This window comes from Panthera onca, chromosome A1 (assembly GCF_046562875.1).
Source record: "Panthera onca isolate mPanOnc1 chromosome A1, mPanOnc1 haplotype 2, whole genome shotgun sequence".
Taxonomy (NCBI): Eukaryota; Metazoa; Chordata; class Mammalia; order Carnivora; family Felidae; genus Panthera; species Panthera onca.
Genome location: NC_138339.1, coordinates 46,160,195 through 46,179,666, shown reverse-complemented (window position 1 = coordinate 46,179,666; position 19,472 = coordinate 46,160,195). Strand labels below are relative to the sequence as shown.

The following is a 19,472-nucleotide window of genomic DNA, read 5'->3' as shown; positions in this document are numbered from 1 at the left end:
GACTTAACACCACTTGCCCAAATCAGTAACCCACTCATTAATGCACCCTGGATTGGCTTTCTTTTCCCTGTCTCACTTCCCTACTCTCCTACCTTCTTGGGATCACCTTCCAAATAAACTACTTGCAGATGAATCCTGGTCTGAGGCCCTCCTGGGAACCCAATCCAAGACATCTTATGACCATGTGGATGAAAGCCACATGCTACGGGTGAAGAGGAATCTAAAACTAGCCTGAGTCCTTAGTGCTGGACTTGAGCCTTGGAATGACTTCGTCTGGACTTGTTATTTGAGAATAATAAACCTCTTATTTGGGTAAGCCACCACAACTGGTTTTCTATGGCATGCAGCCACATGTTAACTGTGACTGAGAGAGAACTGGAGGAATTTTTAGTTGAGTCTAAATGTAACCAGTCATGGCTACTAACAAGGCTGACACTCTGGATGCATGACTATTGGCCCCTTCTATGGCAGGTTACAGCTAGCACAGTGTTTGCTTACATGTTGCTTTATTTAATCCTCATGTTAATTTTGTGAGCTAGGTATCGACAACTCCAATTCTTAAGTCCAGAGAGGCCAAATCACATTGTTACATGGCTAGTGGTGGTATCAGGACTCTGAGTCCAGTGACCTTTTGCCATGGGGAGGCAGGAACTAGGTTTTTATTCTAAGAGTGACAGATCTGTGGTATTTAGGTAGTGAGTTGACCTTTACCCGTTCCCTTTGCCTGTCTCCTGAGATCCTGTGCTTTTCTGTCATCACCTTTCACTCCCATGGGACTGTGGGCATTTGCCTGTACCAGAGGTACCCCTCCCACGTGCCAAATCTCACCAGACCTTACATACTAATCATGTTTTCCAAAACGTGCTAAACCCTGTTTAGGTCTTTGCTCAAGCTCTTGTCTTTGTCAGGAATGCTTTATCTCAGAAGTGAACAATTGCTACAGTTGGTCTGGTAACTGCATCTTCATGGTAACTGTGGGCAAGACACCCATCTCAATATGGCCCATAGTATCAAAAACATGTAGATGCATATTAAGTATTTGTAAAATTAAAATGCAGAGCCATGGTAGAATCCAAGTTGAATTCATTTTGACTCCTGTTTAAAATCATTAACATCAAGTTCCATCACACATAAAAATGAAGATCATGATAGAAGATTTCAGACAAATGAAATAACAGTCCGTTGAACATTTAATAAATTATATTCAAGCATGACTTTTTAAAGAAAGGACAAAATTATAATGTAAATATTTATTAAAATGGTGACCATTCAAACATCATCTGAACCATACGAAATAATATGCACTTTTATGAAATGTTGAGAGCATTGAGAAGCTAGGAGTTTATGTATAAACATGAGCATTTTCAAAATTCCCGACTTACATGAGAAAAGACTGTGTTCTCTTACTGGTGACTCAGGAATTATGATATACTTGTGTGAGAAGTGCTGGTGTGTGGAGACAAGGCTAGCACCCATGACCGGCTGTGCTCTGGAAAACAAGCATGCCATGCTCCCATGACACTCTGGGACAAGGGAGACAGAGTCTGATCTAGGGTGAAACTACATGCAGGGAGGACATGGAGAGGACTGCACCAGGGGTTCACTGAGGCTGGAGGACCACACAGAAAGCAGCGTGCTTTGACTTCAAAATGCATGCAAAGTGAGGGAAAGAAGCCAGGAACCTTTTCACCATTCCAGATCAGCAACTCCTAAGGTATTTATATCAAGGTAATTGGTAGTAAATATAAGTGCTCACTGGTTCTGAATCAAGAGTTTAACTATCATAACAGATTCAACTTTGAGGATAGGCTAAAACTCAACGGGGGTATCAACTCAAAAGATGCCTGTCTGGTTTCAGCTGGCAAAGAATCTATAAAAATGTTTACATATCTAGTTTTGGTAAATTTATTTCACAAAGCCATCCTGTTATTTCATAAGGACAATAAGGTAAGTCACAATACAAAATTTATAAATGAGATGAGAGAACTATTTAAATACATTTGCTGAGTAAAGACATTTTCACTAACCATAAAATCCAGTGAAACAAAAGATTAATTACACCACAGTTGTTGTCAAAAGACTTTTAGACTGTAATTTAAGTTCAAAAGGTTAAGGATTTTATAAAAACAGAACATGAAACTATGAATTATATATGAAGAGTATTTGATTAGATACAGAAAATATTAATGTGTCGTTTTCTTCCTCTTGGAAACTAGTTTTAGAAAGTAAGACCAACTCCAATTAAATTCTGACTGCCATAATTCTTTACCACTGGCACCATAATCTGGAATATCCAAAGTGATCCAATTACTTTGGCCACCAAATTAAATCACCACTGTGTTTCTAAAATAATATAACCAGAACAAACTGGAGTAGCCTATACCTAATTGTTATACAGTATTTGTGTAAACATATCAATTTTTTTCATTATTTGTTATATTTTTCCAAAGTCCTGTTTCCCAGGGCTGTGACCATTAAATACGTCTATGGTTCCAGACACTCATGTCCATTATGAGAACAGGTGGTGGGATAAATCCATTCTGTTTTTAACATGGGTCTAGATGACTGCAAAGTCGCTATACTGGGATGGGGCTGGAGGTACCATCTGAAGATCGGAGGGATGTTCAGGGAACAGACCTCAGACAAGGGACTTTTAGCATTTTTAATTTCTCAAAAGAAACAGCCTGGGAAGGCAAAAAGTGTTCTATAATCTAGAGTACGGTGAGGAGCCCTTGCTCTCACAGCCAAATGTATGAAAACAGCATTCCTTAAAGACATGCAGGTTTACGAGCCAAGGCAAGCTTTGGCTAAATGATTGGTAGCTTTTGTTTGGCTCTGGAGGTTTCCATGGAAACAGCCTGAGAGACAGAAAAGGCAGCATTATCATCTTTATCCGTAATGCCATCTGATAAAACTACACATTGATTCATTCACGCTATCCAGAAGAGATGTATTACTTCCGATAAGCCTGGACAAAGGGAGGTATGAGTTCTATCTGGTTACGCTATCTCCTCTCTTTCCTCCATACGAAACCTTAAATTAAAATCCTGATAAAACCTCCTCTGAACATTTCCCTCAGGAACCTCTAGTTCAAGGAATGCTTCGATAATCAGAAGCCAAATGAAGACACATGAAGCACCAAATGGAGCTCCACAGCCAAGTTCTTAAAAATCATATGACACCAAGCTTCCTGTAGCTGAGGAAATTATTCTGAAGAGTATTTACAATTCTATTGTATCAGGCCTCAGCCAGGCAAGAAATACGGTCTTAAGTGTTCATTATACACAGCTGAATCAGGTGGCCCCATCCATAATTTTTCTCCCTCTTTATATCTAGATCATTTGTGTGTGTGTATGTATCTATACACTGGTACCTATATCTATGTCTACATATTTAATATACTCACAGATACCACACACCGTTATCTAATCTTGTTTCAGGTTAGTGCTTCTCAGAAAGACCACAAAAGCAGTCCTAGCTCAGAATTCTATATCTGAAGTACACAAAAATAAAAACGTCAACAATATTAAAAAACAAACCAAACAAACAAGGAGGCATGCAGCCTTTAGCACCATATTTACGATCAAGGAGGGCAAGAGTGTTGACAGAAGTCTCAAGAGGAACCCAGCTCTGAGTTTCCCCCTGGAATGGGATCCCAAATACAGAACCCTATTACAGAGTCCAGAACTTTCAAAAATGGAAAGCCTGAGAAATTCTATGAACAGAAATGTCAAAATCCATGATTTACCAGAAATAGAGGATAGGTGATCTGATGTTGTTCCTTATTCTAAAAGCACTGAAGACATTATTCCTTAAGAACAAATTGCTCACTTTTGGAGATCAGTTGGGAAATCACTGCCAGCTCAATAAACTAAATGCTGCTTCGATAAGTTAAAAAGACATGCTACACTCCCCAAAAGGACCAATGTACTCACGGAAAGTAGTTTATTAATGAGCAGTTAGCTCCCTGATATCTGTGTAATACAGACATGGGTGACACTAAAGAAATTCAACCTAGCACATACAATTGCACACTCCACATGGTGAAATCTGAAAAACACCCAGACCTCTATGCGCCACGGCATCGGTGTGGGAATCTAAATCACAAAATAAAGTCTGAGCTTGGTCCTTTCCATAAAAAGGACTTAAAGTCTAGGGAAGGGTTTATTTAGAGATGTGCTGATAATTCTGGTGGTTTAAAGGGGACAGGTAAGAAGTTACAGGGCTACCAATGACTTTAGATATCTAATGCAAATCCCTCGTCTTATTGGTGGGAAAACTGAGGCCTCAAGATAAGTGTCAGCCCTAACCTCTGGATGAGGCATGACCAGAAGAGAAGCCATGGAACTTTTAGTGTGGTACTTTCTCCATTTTGTTTCTCTCTCAGGCTCCTTTAAATCTTAACACGTGTCACTTAATCAAGCTCCAGAAACATGACTAAGAAATAGATATGAAAAACACAGAAAATTTTACAAAGATTTTGGCAATAGTTCACATTCTGATGTGCTTAATATTAACAAGAGGGAAAACCCCAGTCATCTTTTGGTAAAAATGTTACTTCCTGCATGAAACAAGTTCCTCTTGTGAGAGCAGTTTTCGTAGGTACTGGGATAGCTCACAGCTGATGGCTTTCATATGTCCCATCTTTGGAGTAAGAGTTCAATTCGGCAGATCCTGTATCATCAGGTGGGCTGAAATGACTGCTGTCTTGGGAATCTGTATCAATACTTTTGGTTTCTGACTGAAGGTGGACAGAAACCTGAACTGCTATTTCCTGGCCTTGTTCATTCAGAGAACCGTCATCCGAGTCTCCTCCCGGTGAATTACTCCGGCCCATCTCTGGGTTAATGACATAGATGCCACCTTGAGCGTTCAAGGCAGGTCTCTCTTTAATTCTTTCTCCCATGTCATCAGGGTCGTCCACTCGCACGGCCTCGAACATCTCCTCAACGAAGGCCCGACAGTTTAGAATAAGGGGTGGAAGAGGGACGCTTCTTGCCAGCTCTTCGATATAACGGGCAAACTCCATGGTCTTAAATTGTGTGACTTTGGCGAGCTCCAGAGTTTTGGCTGACGTGATGATGGGGATGCGCTTTGCAATCTCAAAGGCCTTCTGCAGCTTCTCGGCCCCTTCAGTTCTGAAGAATTCGTTGATGGCCTTCTCTGTCTTACGAAGATGGCTGCTCATCATGCACAGCCGCGTGACGTTCAAGATGAGGGTGATGGTAAAGGCAATGAGGCAAACAACCATGTAGTAGACACTCATGTCTCCTGAGGTGAAGATAACGCGCAGGGTGACGGAGTAGGAGGCACGAATGGGAGAGGCGGTGAAACACGTGTAGAGCCCTCGGTCATCGAAGGCTACGCTGGTGATATTCAGGAAGTTATCAGAAACCAACCATTTTCCACCTGATAACCCAACAGACACAAAAAAATTACAGCATAAAGAATATTACTGCTAAATATGCCGACCACCTTACCAATACTCCGTCTCTTCATGAGAGTGCCTTAACTCAAGTCTTCTATTAGGTTCTGCTACTTGTATACATCACGTAAGAAAGGGCAGACTTTTATGTCCACAGTAGGAATTTAAACAGCCCGGAACTTAAAAAAGGGAATCAAAGTCTTCCTTCCTGACATGAATGGCACATCAATTAGTAAGCACTCTGGATTATGCCCATTTTTATTGTCATCAAAATTTATCTAAATTCTATAGTTACATTTAGGAGCCATCACTACACTAACATAAAAAAAAAAAGAGAAATATGTAGCTATGAATATATTCATTATTCCACAAGCTGCTGTTCTACGAACTTGGGAGCTATGAGAAGGATATCCTATGAATCCAAAGTATGATGAAGTACATACACTCCATTCATCAACCACTGTACTACGACCACAATGTAAACTCTCCAGCTTACTTGCTGATAATAGCTCAAGATTTATGAACCTTATACTAGACTGACATGCTCTTTAAACTCCTCTCACTAGAGATTCATAAAACTTATTAAAATTTTCCAGGGCTGTTACTGAAAGCATCAATGATAGATGCTGGTGGTTTTCAAAGTAAAGGCAAAACAGGAAAATGAAACTGCCATTCCACTCGGCTGGTCTCCTGCTAACCTAGGCTTTGTTTATGCGTTCAGGCTGTAATGATCACACTGACTGAATAATTCAAATCTCACAAGCGTTTGGTCTGGATCCTAGAGCCAAAGGAAATAACAGTCTAGACAAATGGGTCCATATGTGAAACCCTAAATCATGTTCAAAATACACATTCTGGGCACCACTCTAGAGATCCCGATTCAATAGATCTACATTCTTCAGAAGCTGATTAAAAATGTTCTGTTCTTTCTAACAGTTCAAACTCTTCAATCCCTTGGTGGCCAGTTATTCAGTTTATAGAAAGTTAAAATGTTTAGCGTAGACTTTAAAAGAAAACACCATCTGTCTCTTCTTCCATTTTCCATTCTAATATGAATAAGCAAATATCCTTTATATTCCAAGAGGTGAGAGTAGCTTTCTAGCAAAAAAGACAAGAAGGGCCTTTTATGAAAGTGTAGCTTGTGAGTATCCCAGAATTTAATCTTTATCCCATTGATTTTCATGGTGATTTCTTTTTGAGGTACTTTAATGCAAGTAGTCTTTAAAAAGATCTTTCCAGTAGAATACCAGTTAAGGAAATAGTGCTCTAAGATGTGTTCACAGGTTTACTAACAGCACAATCAAATAAAAACCTGTCAAAAATGACACCTTGGTCGATTATGCTGTTTGGGCGATTTTTAAGACTGAGAGGCAAAAAATACAAGAGAAGTTCTCCTGTTTTCAAATAAATTAAGGTATAGCATGAAAAAAAGTGAGCTGGAAGGGCTTACAGAGCTCCTCCTCAGTGCCCTTCTAATTCTCAGAGGGACTTTAAGTTTTATGCACAGAGCTATAATCTTTAAAAAAAATATCCTGGATTTTCTCTAAAATATTTAGTAACTCATTTCCAAACAAAATTTTAAAATTTATGACAAAATTACTTAAGCTTGGCCAACCCCCTTCCTGTTGTATGCACATAGGGCTACCACACTGTATTGTGCACAATACAGTCTAGGTCAACGGGGTTGTGCGGTGCGTAGCCTGTACAGCTGTCTACAGCAGCCCTGATGTAGTCTACCTTCAATGAATAAGGAAACCAGCTCAGCAAGAGGAGAGACAATAGCTCCTTGTCATCAAGTGAACACCTTAAAAAAAATTTTTTTTTAATGTTTATTTATTTATGAGAGTGTGCGCATGTGAGCATGAGTGGGGGAGGGGCAGAGAGAGAGAGAGGGAGACGCAGAATCTGAGGCAGGTTCCAAGGTCTGAGCTATCAGCACAGAGCTGGACGTGGGGCTCGAACTCATGAACTATGAGATCATGACCTGAGCCAAGACGGATGCTCAACCAACTGAGCCACCCACGTGCTCCACATGTGAACACCTTTTAAATTTACAACTATTCTTTCTTCTTCTGGTTAGGCAATTATAATTATTTTGCTTTCTCTGATACCTATCAGAAATACTCCAGGCCTTCCAAAAGTTTTAACTATTTCCTTGGCACCTCATCATTGAGCTTTCTTTGTGGAACATGTCATACAACCAAGAAGACAGAAGTAACAGGAAATGAGTAACCTTGATTAGTTACCTCTGCCTCTGCCATCCAGTTGCTGTCCTTTTGAGTTGTACCAACGGACATCTTCATAGTGGTCGACTGTGAGAAGACACTCAATTGAAACACTAGTTCCCTCTTTGGCTATGATAACATCGTCTCCTGAGTGGGAACCTGCTGAGAGTTCAAAGCTTGGAGGAAATGATGAATTGAAAGAGCTATGATTTGCTCCCAGTGGGGCCATTTGGTTGAAGCCTACATCTTCCAAAACAAAAGCTGCTGGCACAATAACACTCGCCACTAAAGTGAATAAACAACAATGTGGCTTCATGGAAAAATGGGAGAAAATCTTGTTTAGATTTGGAGAACTCAAAAGCTTCTATACTATAACAAGAGCACGGTGGGTAATTTATGGCTTGGTATTGGAGTTTTCCAAAAAAGTGGGAGATTCCGCTGTATTTTGAAATCTTCAAGATTAAAAGATGTGAGTGGAGACCAACCTAAAAGAAAGCCAGATATAAAGTTTAGCCAACAAAGACTCACAACAGGGTGAAATTCTACGTTCTAGAAAAGAAGAGATGTGAAATTGATTAGAATAATTGGCACTGACATCAGGGAGCAAAACAGAAAGAACACCCGCCTAAAAATCTCAGAGAGACAGTAGAAAAAAGCACTGAATTAGGAAATGGCAGGCAGACCTAGATTCTGGTCCTAGCTTTGCTACTAACAAGCAATAAGACCTTGGCAAGTAGTATTCTCCCTCAGCCGTTTTCTCATCCGTCAAATCAAAGACTAGATGAGACCTCTCTAAAGACTCTTCTAGTTCTGAAAGGCTGTGATTCTATTTCACTCTGACAAATCTTAGGCAACAGGGAGCCAATGAAAGCTAAAATATTTAGCTTAATGATCTTTTATTTCAACCTGCGTCATTACCATCTGTTGTTATATCAATAATGTAAATCAACTGGTACATTATAATCATGAGCCTGGAGCTCAAAATTTGAGCAATCCAAGTACATAAAATATTAGCTTTAAATAATGCAGGGATAGTTAAGGTAGTTTTTTCATTTGTTTTAATATTAGAAAGAAAACCGTACTACTACATACACAGTTATTGACTTCTGAGGCTTTAGGATCTCTCTCTTGAGCAAGAATGTTAGACAAAAGAATTTTCCATTAATAGTTTCTTTGATATCAAGAGACAAAATACAGCATATTTAACAGTTTGTGAGAATACCAAGTTTTAGCTCAAAGTCTGCCAAATAAGCTAAGGGAGGAATTGACATCTTAAATATCTACTTGGTAGAAATGCAAATATAAAGTACAGGGAAAGATTGCCAGACAAACAAAATACCATGAACAAAGAACAAAATATCCCAGTCTAAGAGTTTATGTGATTATGATCATCTTCCTGTTAATCTGGTTCCTCTTTTAAATCAATGACTCTCAAAGAAAAATTTCAACTTCTATTTCTTTAAAAGACAGGATGAAATGCCTAGCTTTATTTCTTACAAAGGCCCAAAATAATTAGTTTTGGAAATGACTCCCCTTTATACTTACACAAAGGCTGCTTGATCACAGAACATAAAAAGCAATGGATCATTGTATTTAGCCATTAAACTCCTCAAAGTCTGAATCATAGTAAGTTGTAAATGTCATTTAATTTTCATTAGCCCTTGAAAGGTTGGCTGAATAATAATAATAATTTTCTAAATCTTGCTATATCTTTAACATTTAAGAACGGACTATTTAGAGTAAAATGAAGGACTTCAGACTTTGCTATACATAGATTGAACACATGTGTTTACTTCTATTTCCTTCCCAAACCCAAGTAAAATGACACTAAAGGAAAAACCTTGGGCATTGGAGGGGATTTTGGAAATTATGTGATCTAATCCATTCATGTCAGTGACGTGCTCCTTTAGGCTATCCTATATGTTAGCAGGAGAATCCTGGTCTCTAGTGGGACAGAGTGGTGAGTAGAAACAATGGATTTCACATTTATTGAGTGACTGTCATAAGCCAGGCACTGTGCTGGGCCCTGACGTGTGAGCTCCCAAGCTCTTTTTCAGTACAATACATACAACAACCAGTGGACATGATTTTTGTCCTTTATTCTAGATGATGGGTTCTCAATGGTGATAGGAAACGACTGTGCTGAAAAAGTGCTCCAGTCTTCCCTAGGACTGTCATCAAGAGTTCCTGTGGCTGCATCCAAGTCAGCATTTTCCCAATTTCATTCCTTTCTTCTACTGGCCATTTCCAAAATGGTTTTTTTTTTTCAACATCAGTATACAAAATTATTATTATTATTTATGCTTTTTCTTTAAGTCAACTCATTATTTTGCTTTCATACATTTTTTTAATTATTTTTTAAATTTTTTATTTAAATTCTAGTTACTATATGGTATAATAATGGCTTCAGGAGTAGAACCCAGTGATTCAGCACTAACATATAACACCCAGTGCTCATCCCAACAAGTGCCCTCCTTAATGCCCATCACACATTTAGCCCATCCCCCCACCCAACACCCCTCCAGCAACCCTGTTTGTTCTCTGTATTTAAGAGTCTCTTATGGTTTGCTTCCCTCTGTTCTTATCTTATTTTTCCTTCCCTTCTCCTATGCTCATCTGTTTTGTTTCTTAAATCCTGCATATGATTAAATCATTTATTTTAAAAGGAGAGTCTATATCACATCTGTAAATAAAAGTAACTGTACACATAAACGTGATGAAAACAAAGCAGTGTTATTAACTGCTGTCTGCTAAAGGCTCTGAGCCAGAGGCCTCCTTTGTCAGGAAAAACAAAACAAAACAAATAAAACACCCACAACTCCACTTCATTCTAATACTACCTCATTTCTTATCCAGCCATCCTCCTCCTCTTTCCCACTGGTTCCACCACTGAGTTCAGAACCACCATTTTAGACTAGAAGTATACATTTTCATCTATTCTCTGGCATCCATGGAGCACTTTCTATGTATTACAGACACCCCCTCTGACTTCATGGAGCTCAGTCTGGCAGGGGACATAGACACTAATTACATACAAAATATGGTAAATGCTGCCCAAGAGAAAGTACAGGATGCTACAGAAGTACCCAATGTGGGGAGCTAACCTTGTCACGGAAAGACTTCTTGAGAAAGTGAGGTGTGCAACAGTACGTGAAGGATAAATAGGGATGGTGAATGGAAGAGAAGTGTCCTAGTAAAGGGACAGGGAAAAAGCAGAGGGATCACTGGTTAGGAAGTGTTCAGGAGAAAGAGCTACAGGTGGTGTAATGAGAAAGGGTGGACAGTGCGCTGGGTCAGCTTCCTGATTCGGGAAGCAGTCTGGGCCAACAGCAAAACTGGAGGTGGACTTTGGGAACTGGAATAGGAGCCTGAAGTGAGTGAAGAAGACCAGTGTCCAAGATGAAGGGATCAAATAGCCTGGAAGCTCAAGAGTGGGGTAGATCACCTGTAGGAAAGGTCATGTCCGCCCAGGATCAAGGCAGCTAGAGTAGAAGACACTGGAACCAGAAGAAAATGGATTTCCTCTCCCTACTGAGATGCAGCAGCTTTGGAAGAATAAATAGCCTCTGTATGGAAGGCTGTGGGGCAAGCGGTGTCCTGGCAGTGTTATTGCTGTGTGGAATCCCTTCATGCAGCTTCCCTGGGTCTCCTCTCCATTCCACATGAATCCAGAGTATGCCTGGACGCAGGGTGGCTTTCCCCCAAGCCCCTGTAGCTCTCACCATTACACTACTCACCGGCTTTGGTATGTGCTGCTTGTATTGCTAGGGAGTCCACCCCATCTCACCTATGAGTCAGTTTCTTAAGCAAAGGGACTATATTTTTATTGCTATACTTCAAAACTAGCACATGTTCAATAAATATTTACTCATGGAGATTAGTTTAAATTTGATAGTGCCCGATGTATCTTTGTAAATTGAACAATGTTATGCAACAGGGATAATTATTCAAACTGACGTGCATTTACTAGCACTTATTATATTCTGAGACAGCCGATACTAACAATGTCCAGAGAACTTGAGAGGCATAGTGCCTAAAGGCAGTCCTTAAGTCAACCCCAACTCCCAAAGTCTTCATCGCCATCTTGTCCTAGGAGATAATAGTAGGGATAAAAGATTATAAGCCCACAGTATCTAAGCCAGGTTGACTACTAATATCCACAGAGCTTGTTAAAAATATAGATTCCTGGGTCCCGCCCCAGACCTAGTAAGAACCTCTGGACTTGGAACTTGGAATTTATGGTGTCTAATTAGCTCCCTGGATGATCTTGAGGCAGAGGATCCATGGACTGGCATCCAGAGACTAGGACTACACTTCCTTATTTCCTCTACAATAGCATTGCCTAATGGTGCTGCAGGCTGTTTGAACACTTCCAATAAGAGAGAACTATTACTCACTTTCTATTCTGGACTTAGGTTACCCTGGATCAACATAATTGCAGGCTTCTGAGAAAGGCAGGATAACAGAGAGAAGTTCAGAGAACAGTCTCTAGAGCCCGATTTCCTGGATTTGAATCCTGATGGACTCTAACCAGCCCTGCAACTTTTGTAAATGACCTAATCTCTCTGTGCCTCAGTGCCCTCATCTTTAAAATAGGGAAAATAATAGTACCTGTTCTTATTGGACTATTGTGAGGCTTGAAGAAAATAGTATATATAAAGCAGAGTCTGGTAGTAGTAATTACTAAATAACCTCTAGTTAACTTTTTTTTTTAGTTTATTTATTTATTTTGAGAGTCAGACAGTGTGCAAGTGGGCAGGGCAGAGAAAGAGGAAGAATCCTAAACAGGCTCCATGCTGTCAGCACAGAGCCCCATGCTGGGCTTGAACTCAGGAAACTGCGAGATCAGGACCTGAGCCGAAATCAAGAGTCAGACGCTTAACCATCTGGAGCTACCCAGGCGCCCCTCTAGTTATTATTACCGATTGTCCTTTCAGATACTGTGCTAAAATCTACAGCTGATGGTAAAATCATTATTTAAGATAAATGAAACACTTCTACTCAGAATACTATGCAACCATTTAAAAATCTTGGAGAGGTGGGGCGCCTGGGTGGCTCAGCCTGTTGAGTGTCCCTCTGTTTTCTGCTCAGGTCATGATCCTGCAGTTCGTGAGTTTGAGCCCCACATGGGGCTCGCTGCTGTCAGCCTGTCAGCGCAGAGCCCGCTTTGGACCCTCTGTCCTCCTCTCTGCCCCTCCCCCACTTACACTCTCCCAAAAATAAATAAATATTAGAAAAAAATAAAAAAAAATAAAAATGTTGGAGAGGGGAAACATTATTATGTAATTTCAATCTGTAACTTTAAATTTCACATTTTTCTTCTGCTCATGGCAAATACTATTCTGCAATAATATGGCTCAAACAGGCACTGTAAACTGAACTTGGAGTCCAGCCATGATACATTACATTGTTTTTATGCACTCTGAGTTTGTGGCCAAGAATCTTGGTTGTGATGTGCCTAGCTTACCCTTCCCTTTTGTGAGACCTGCCTCTATGTTCTGGGGCCCTGGAGGAAGTCAACCCTTCTGCTGACTAACTAACGAGAAGCTTTGATCTTGGAATTTAGAATTGAGACACAGTGGCCAGGTTAGGGCCAATGTGAGGAAGAGAAGGGGTTGAGGCAGTCCAGTTTGCGCCACATACAAAGAAAAGCAGAGAGACAGGACAACAGGGATGGAGAAAGAGAGAGATGGGGGAGTGGGGGTGGGGGGTAGTGGAGGGGAAGGAGAGCAGAGGGGAAGAGAAAGAGACTGACTGAAGTGCTGCTCTGGCTCCTGACAAAATTCTGCTTCCTTCCTCCAATGTGACTTTTTTTTTTTTTTTTAAAGAAATAAACATCTTTATTCAGTTTCTTTCAAAATTAAATCCACAAAAATTAAGACTGAGTATAAAAACAAGAAAGGAAATGGAGAAATGGTTAAGTAGCAGAAAAAAGATTAAATTCAGCAAAAGTGATTAAAGTGTGGCTGTGGCTACCTGGCAATCCTCATTGTGGATTTCCACCTCCTCTCCTCTTTGTACACCTGAGTGCAGTGCGCCAGCTGCCCATGTGGCCAAGATTTATGGTTCTGTTCTGTACAGACACAACCATTTGCCTTTACTAGAAGTTTCAAGAAACCTACAAGACAGGGTTTAGAAAAACACCATGAACACCCTTAAACTGCCCTTAGGTCAAAGTCTAAGGTGGCAGAAGTAGCCTGGTACGCTGATTTTGTGCCAGGAGAGCAATATGTCTGGTCAATAAAGGCAGACTCAGCCCAGGCATTTCGTGCTCCTGCCATGGACATCCGAACACAAAGTACTTCTAGTCTGAGCTACTAAAAGACACAACCCATTTGCAAATAAGATGCTGTTGAGCAGCTGGGAGAGAAAAAAGTGGCAAAGGTATGGATGGGTCCAAGACTGTGACAGAAGCAGAAAAAAGAGTAAAGGAACAAATCACCCTTAGGATCAGAATAACTCTTCATATTAAATTTCCTTTTACTTGTGTCAGAATCAGTCTGCTACTTACAACAAAAATTACATTCACTATGACCATGCTACTCATTCTGGTGCATTTTCAAACAGCTAAATCACAGGCCCATCATGTGCAAGGTGAAATACTGGGTCCTGCAAGGGATGTCCAGGAATTTACGAACTAGTTTTGGGACTTCCCATAATAATATCATACTTGATACTTCATTTTTTTTTAATTAAAAAAATTTTTTTAATGTTTATTGGGGGGGGGGAGGGGCAGAGAGACAGGGAGACACAGAATCTGAAGCAAGTTCCAGGCCCTGAGCTGTCAGCACAGAGGCCGACGTGGGGCTCAAACTCATGAACCTGTGAGACCATGACCTGAGCTTAAGTCGGAGACTTAACTGACTAAGCCACCCAGGTGCCCATGTCTACTATTTCTTAATGCTGCAGCTGACATTTGGAGGCTAAGAGGAAAGAGTTCAAAAAGGAAAATCAAAGTGCCACCTTCTTACAGTTAAAAAGGCCTATGCTATGCTTGTGGGTGAAGTCACTTGGTAGAATGTTTTATTACCTTCCTTCAGCATTAGTAAGAATAATAGAAAAGTGATACTCAAATTTAATCTAACTCCTTTTTCATCTTTTAGATACAGTAAAATATCAGCTTTTCTAGGATCATGAATAATCAGAAATTTAGATGATTTTACCTGACAGAACCATTCTCAATATGGCTATATCATAAGAAAGAAAGAAAAGAAAAGAAAGCGTTTAAGCTGTCATGACTAACAGAGTGCCTTGTTGCTGTTTCTGACAGCTTCTGAGACAAGAAATATTTCCATCCTGCTCCAATTCTCAACAGGAGTAAATAAGGAAGTAATGTGGCTGATTTCTGTTCTCGTGGCTCAATATTAAGTTGGCTGAAGAAACTGCTATTTGTACAAATAGTTCTGAGATAACACAAAGCAGGGAAACACTGATGCCCAGATGGTATTGATTTTAAGTATACGGAGATATTAATGCTTTATTCTCCATAATTAAATGTGCTCTAGCTTGTATTTACAGCTCATCCACTCTTCTCTGCCTGCACTGTTACACTTGAAAAATGGAGAAGTTCCCCATGCCTGGCACGCAACGGTCAAAGTGGCATTCCAAATTGGCAAGGGGGAGAAAAAGCAAATGAAGAATAGATTTTTAGCACTCTTCCATCCTTTGCAAAAAACAAACATAAAAAACAGAGATCTGAAACATAGAAAGGTTAGTAATATTCAAACAGAAATCACCATTGTGAGGGTCATTTTCTGAGAAGTTCCTAATTCAAATGGCCCTTATGCTCCCAAGGATATCTTAGTGCCATCACACACCCCATAGCTAGCTAGCATTTGGGCACTCAGCTCAAACTTCAGCGTATTTTCTGGCCCACTGAAAAACACCTTCCTCTGTACTTATTGGAGCTTTGCTTTAAACCCACAATTATTTTCTGTAACTGTGACTTACATCCTTCTGCCATAAGCATTTGTTGAGCTACTGGATGCAAATAACAAAGATCAATGTCAGGGGCCTAGATTTACGATCTCCTTACCCAATTTTTTTTTTTTTCCTATGGTCCAAAAAATGAAAGTCCATATAACTAAAATAGAACTTCTCATTCTCGCCCTTAGATCGACTTGTGCAGCGTATACGTATTTTAGATGATAGCCACACGATATAATCCTTTCAATTTTGCAAGATCAAAGTTATAAGATCATCATGGCTCCTTGGTAAGAAGCATGGACTGACCTACCTGATCTTATCCCTGGATGAAGCCATGGCTTGAGAGGCCTCAGTTTTCATATCTACAAGGTTATTTTAAGAGTAATGACCTCGTACAGTAGTTGTGAACGAATGTGGGTATATTATAAATACATGCCACTGATATTATTGTTCCACTTCCTAGGTGTTTTTCAATTAAATCATACGGTGTCCCACCCAAGGTCACAGTCCTTTTACCTTACCTGGGTACCACACTATTCTTTTAATTTCTAAATGGGTCTCATTAACTCCAACCCTACCCCAAACCCTGCTCCTCTCAGAACTGGTCCTGAACACACATCCAAGAAAGTCAAGATGATTTAAAAATCTATTGATTTTCCACTGCCCAAGAGATAAACTTCAAATGTTGGTCAGGCATCCGTAATTCTCCAGGAAGTTTCAGGAGGCAGAACAGAAGTTGCTGGATGGAGCCCAATAGTGCCTGTGTGCAGAATAATTCTTTGCTGAAGGAAAGAATGGATCTAGAAGTCTGTTTTTTAGTTACACCTCTGTCACCAATCAGCTATGATCTATAGTGGTCTGTTTCCTCATCTAGAGGCTGATTATCACTATCATTCCCTTCTTTGCTTAAATCCTATAATCTTCCCAGCTTCTTGTCATGGCTCAAAGCCTTAACTATACTTGTTTTACTCTCCAATGTCTCCAAATAACCTTTTATTTTAAAGGTCTGGTTCTATATTGTTAAAGATTCCTACGTATTTTTTCTTTTTGATACTGTTGTAAATAAAATTGTTTTCTTAATGTAAAAAAAAAAAGTTCTGGTTCTAATTGTCCCCTTTGCTTAAAATTTCCTGCCCCTCCCCAACAATATCTTCCTGCGGAAATTCCACCCTCTACAGTATCCGACTCCAATTTCACCTTATTCAAGAAGCCCTCTCACTTAAATTGTCACCATTACCCTCTTAATTTTGGATGAATTCTTTTGCTCTGTAAGTCACCTACACACTGAGAGTATTCAATTGTAAGACTTATCAGTTTCCTTCTTCTATCAGATATGTATCTATCCAAAAGACTGTAAGCTTAAAGATGAGAGTCTAAAAACTTTCTCAGCCTTTGACATAGCATGGGATTCAACATTTTGAATTCCAATGCCCGATCAACTTGGCGGTCAGGAAGGTACTTGCTACAAATTTCTTACTGACTTTCCAGAGTCCCAGACTTACGTTAAGTGACTTACTGAGTCACTTTTCCATACGTACACCCCCAATTCCTCGCAATTGCTATTGCCACAGAAAATCAGAGGAAACTACCTATTTTACACTTCTTTGGTTTTGTTTTTTTGTTTGTTTTTTGGTCTCAGACTCTGGGAAGCATTAATGGAGATTTTTGAAGATATGGAAATACAGCTTTTAAAATCTTAGTGGGGGAAACACTCTAGAGTGGATTTAGTCTTTAACTGGTTTTCCCAAACTGCGATTTTTGAGAACTTACATCAACTTAATCTGTGGTGCTTGTTAAAGATAAAGATTTGTTGGTCCCACTCAGATTTACTGATTTGGCATCTCTAAGGGCAAGGCCTGAGCATCTGCTTTTTAATGTGCATGTAGTTTTAATGACTTACAAATCAAGCCCATATTTCCTTTGATTGTCCTAACAATATTGCAATCCAGTGATTCTCAAAGTGTGGTACAAGGGCCTCTGGGGTACCTAAAACTTCTCCAAAATGATTTTCCTAATAATACTAGGATCTTATTTCCCTTTACATTCTCATTCGCATCCAATATGGTGCAATTGTCCAGAGGCTACATGATGAGTGCTATGACAAAAGAATGAACGCAGAAGGAGATGTGAGAATCTAGCTATCTTCTATGAAGATATTAAAAAGAGCTGTAAAAATGTAAAGCAATGGCATTCTTAATGATTTTTTTGTTTTGGAAAATATTGTTCATAGAAATACTATTTATTTTAACACATAACACATTTTTTTAAATATACTTTTGCAAGTTGTCTTGATATCTAAAATGGTGAATATTGATAGATACAATACACACACAAACTCCTTGTTCTTAGTAAGTTTTAAAAGTGTAAAGGGATCCTGAGACCAGAAAGTTTGAAAGCTGCTGCTAAAATTATCAGTGGCAGCATTTAAAATTTTTTTTAAATGTTTGTTCATTTTTTGAGAGAGAGAGAGCGCATGCGTGAGGAAAGGGCAGAGAGAGAGACAGAGAGAGACAGAGAGAGACAGAGAGAGAGAGAGAGACAGAAAGACAGAGAACCCTAATCAGCTCCAGGCTCTGAGCACAGAGTTCGACGTGGGGCTTGAACCCACAGACTGTGAGATCATGACCTGAGCCAAAGTTGGCTGCTTAACCAACTGAGCCACCCAGGCGGCCCCCACCACTTTTTTTTTTAGCAGCAACATTTTAAGTGTAAGATTAAAGACATGGTTAAGTGACTTACCAATTCACTTTCGTACTTAAACCCCAAATTCCATGCAATTTCTATTGCCACAGAAAATCAGGGGAAACTACCTATTTTATACTTCTATGGGTTTTTTGTTTGTTTTTTTGGAATAGGCATTTTTAACAAGCTACCAGGTGATAGCAATGCCCTTAAGTTTAAAGAACTACCATCAAAAGCAAAGGAATATGAATGGTTTCAGGAAATGACAATTATTATATATGGACATTGAGATGTTAATTCTGAAGGCAACAAGATGGAAGCTGGAAGACGGGTTGTTAAAAAGACCACATCCCTTCACCTTTCTGGGACTTAATTTTTCTCATCTATACAATGAAGGTGTCTATAATGCTCTTCTGGCTTTTAGTCCGAGTTTCATGCATCCTCCCTGCTCAAAGACAACGGAAGAGATGTATCTTTCTGATGGTCAGTTATAATCTTAAAGTCATAAATCAGAGCATATCACTCTTCTGCATAGAAACCTTCAATTGTTTCCAAATGTTCTCCAAATAAAAGTCAAACTCCTTGTACTGGCTCATAGACACTACAAGATTTGGCTCATTCAAGTCTCTGGCCTCATTTTCCTTCCTCTTTTTGGGCCCGTAACAGTAGCCTTTTTTCTTTTCCTTGACCTTGCTAAGTTTGTTACCACTATAAGGCCTTTGCACTTGCTATTCCTTCTGCCTCAAATGCTCTCGAGATCTTCATAAGGATTACTCCCTTTGTTCCATCACATTATGCTGTTTAATTTTCTTTAAAGTACTCACAACCATCTTTTTATTTACTATTTTAGATATGAGTGTTGCTTGTTGACTTGTTTAAGGTCGGCCTCGCTCCAGAATGTCAACTACTAGGGCGCAGGGCCATAGTCGGCTTGAAATCCAGTGTGTTCCAGGCCCCCAGGGTGGTACCTGGCAGGTAGCTTATGCTCAGTAAACGTACGAGGGCTGAACTCCCGCAGCTCAGGCCTGGCGTTCAAAAGGACGGCGGACATCCTAGCTCCCTTCACGTCGGACCCCACCGGCTCAAACCCATGCCTCAGCACCTCCAGTACCTCCGTCGCACGACCCCGCCCGAGCCTTCACTTACCAGACTGGCACTCAGCTTGTTCCTGCCCGAGCGGTGGCTTGACCCGGAAGTGCTCTCGAGCAGGCGGG

At 40.0% G+C, this 19,472-nt stretch overlaps 1 protein-coding gene across 3 annotated transcripts; it reads right to left on the bottom strand.

The window, feature by feature from the left end:
- Window positions 1-1,172: 1,172 nt before the first annotated feature.
- On the bottom strand, window positions 1,173-19,460 carry MFAP3 (microfibril associated protein 3). 3 transcript variants are annotated; one of them, XM_060634782.3, is made up of 4 exons: window positions 19,405-19,419; window positions 11,654-11,739; window positions 7,672-8,135; window positions 1,173-5,409 (listed from the first exon to the last, which is right to left on the bottom strand). In XM_060634782.3, the coding sequence occupies exons 3-4, from the start codon at window positions 7,964-7,966 to the stop codon at window positions 4,616-4,618; spliced, it is 1,089 nt and encodes a 362-aa protein (XP_060490765.1). In that variant the 5' UTR covers window positions 7,967-8,135; window positions 11,654-11,739; window positions 19,405-19,419; the 3' UTR covers window positions 1,173-4,615. The 3 variants fall into 3 exon arrangements, with proteins under 3 accessions (XP_060490765.1, XP_060490764.1, XP_060490766.1); XM_060634781.3 differs by lacking the exon at window positions 11,654-11,739 and having other exon boundaries at window positions 19,405-19,460; XM_060634783.3 differs by lacking the exons at window positions 11,654-11,739; window positions 19,405-19,419 and adding an exon at window positions 13,627-14,129.
- Window positions 19,461-19,472: the final 12 nt, after the last annotated feature.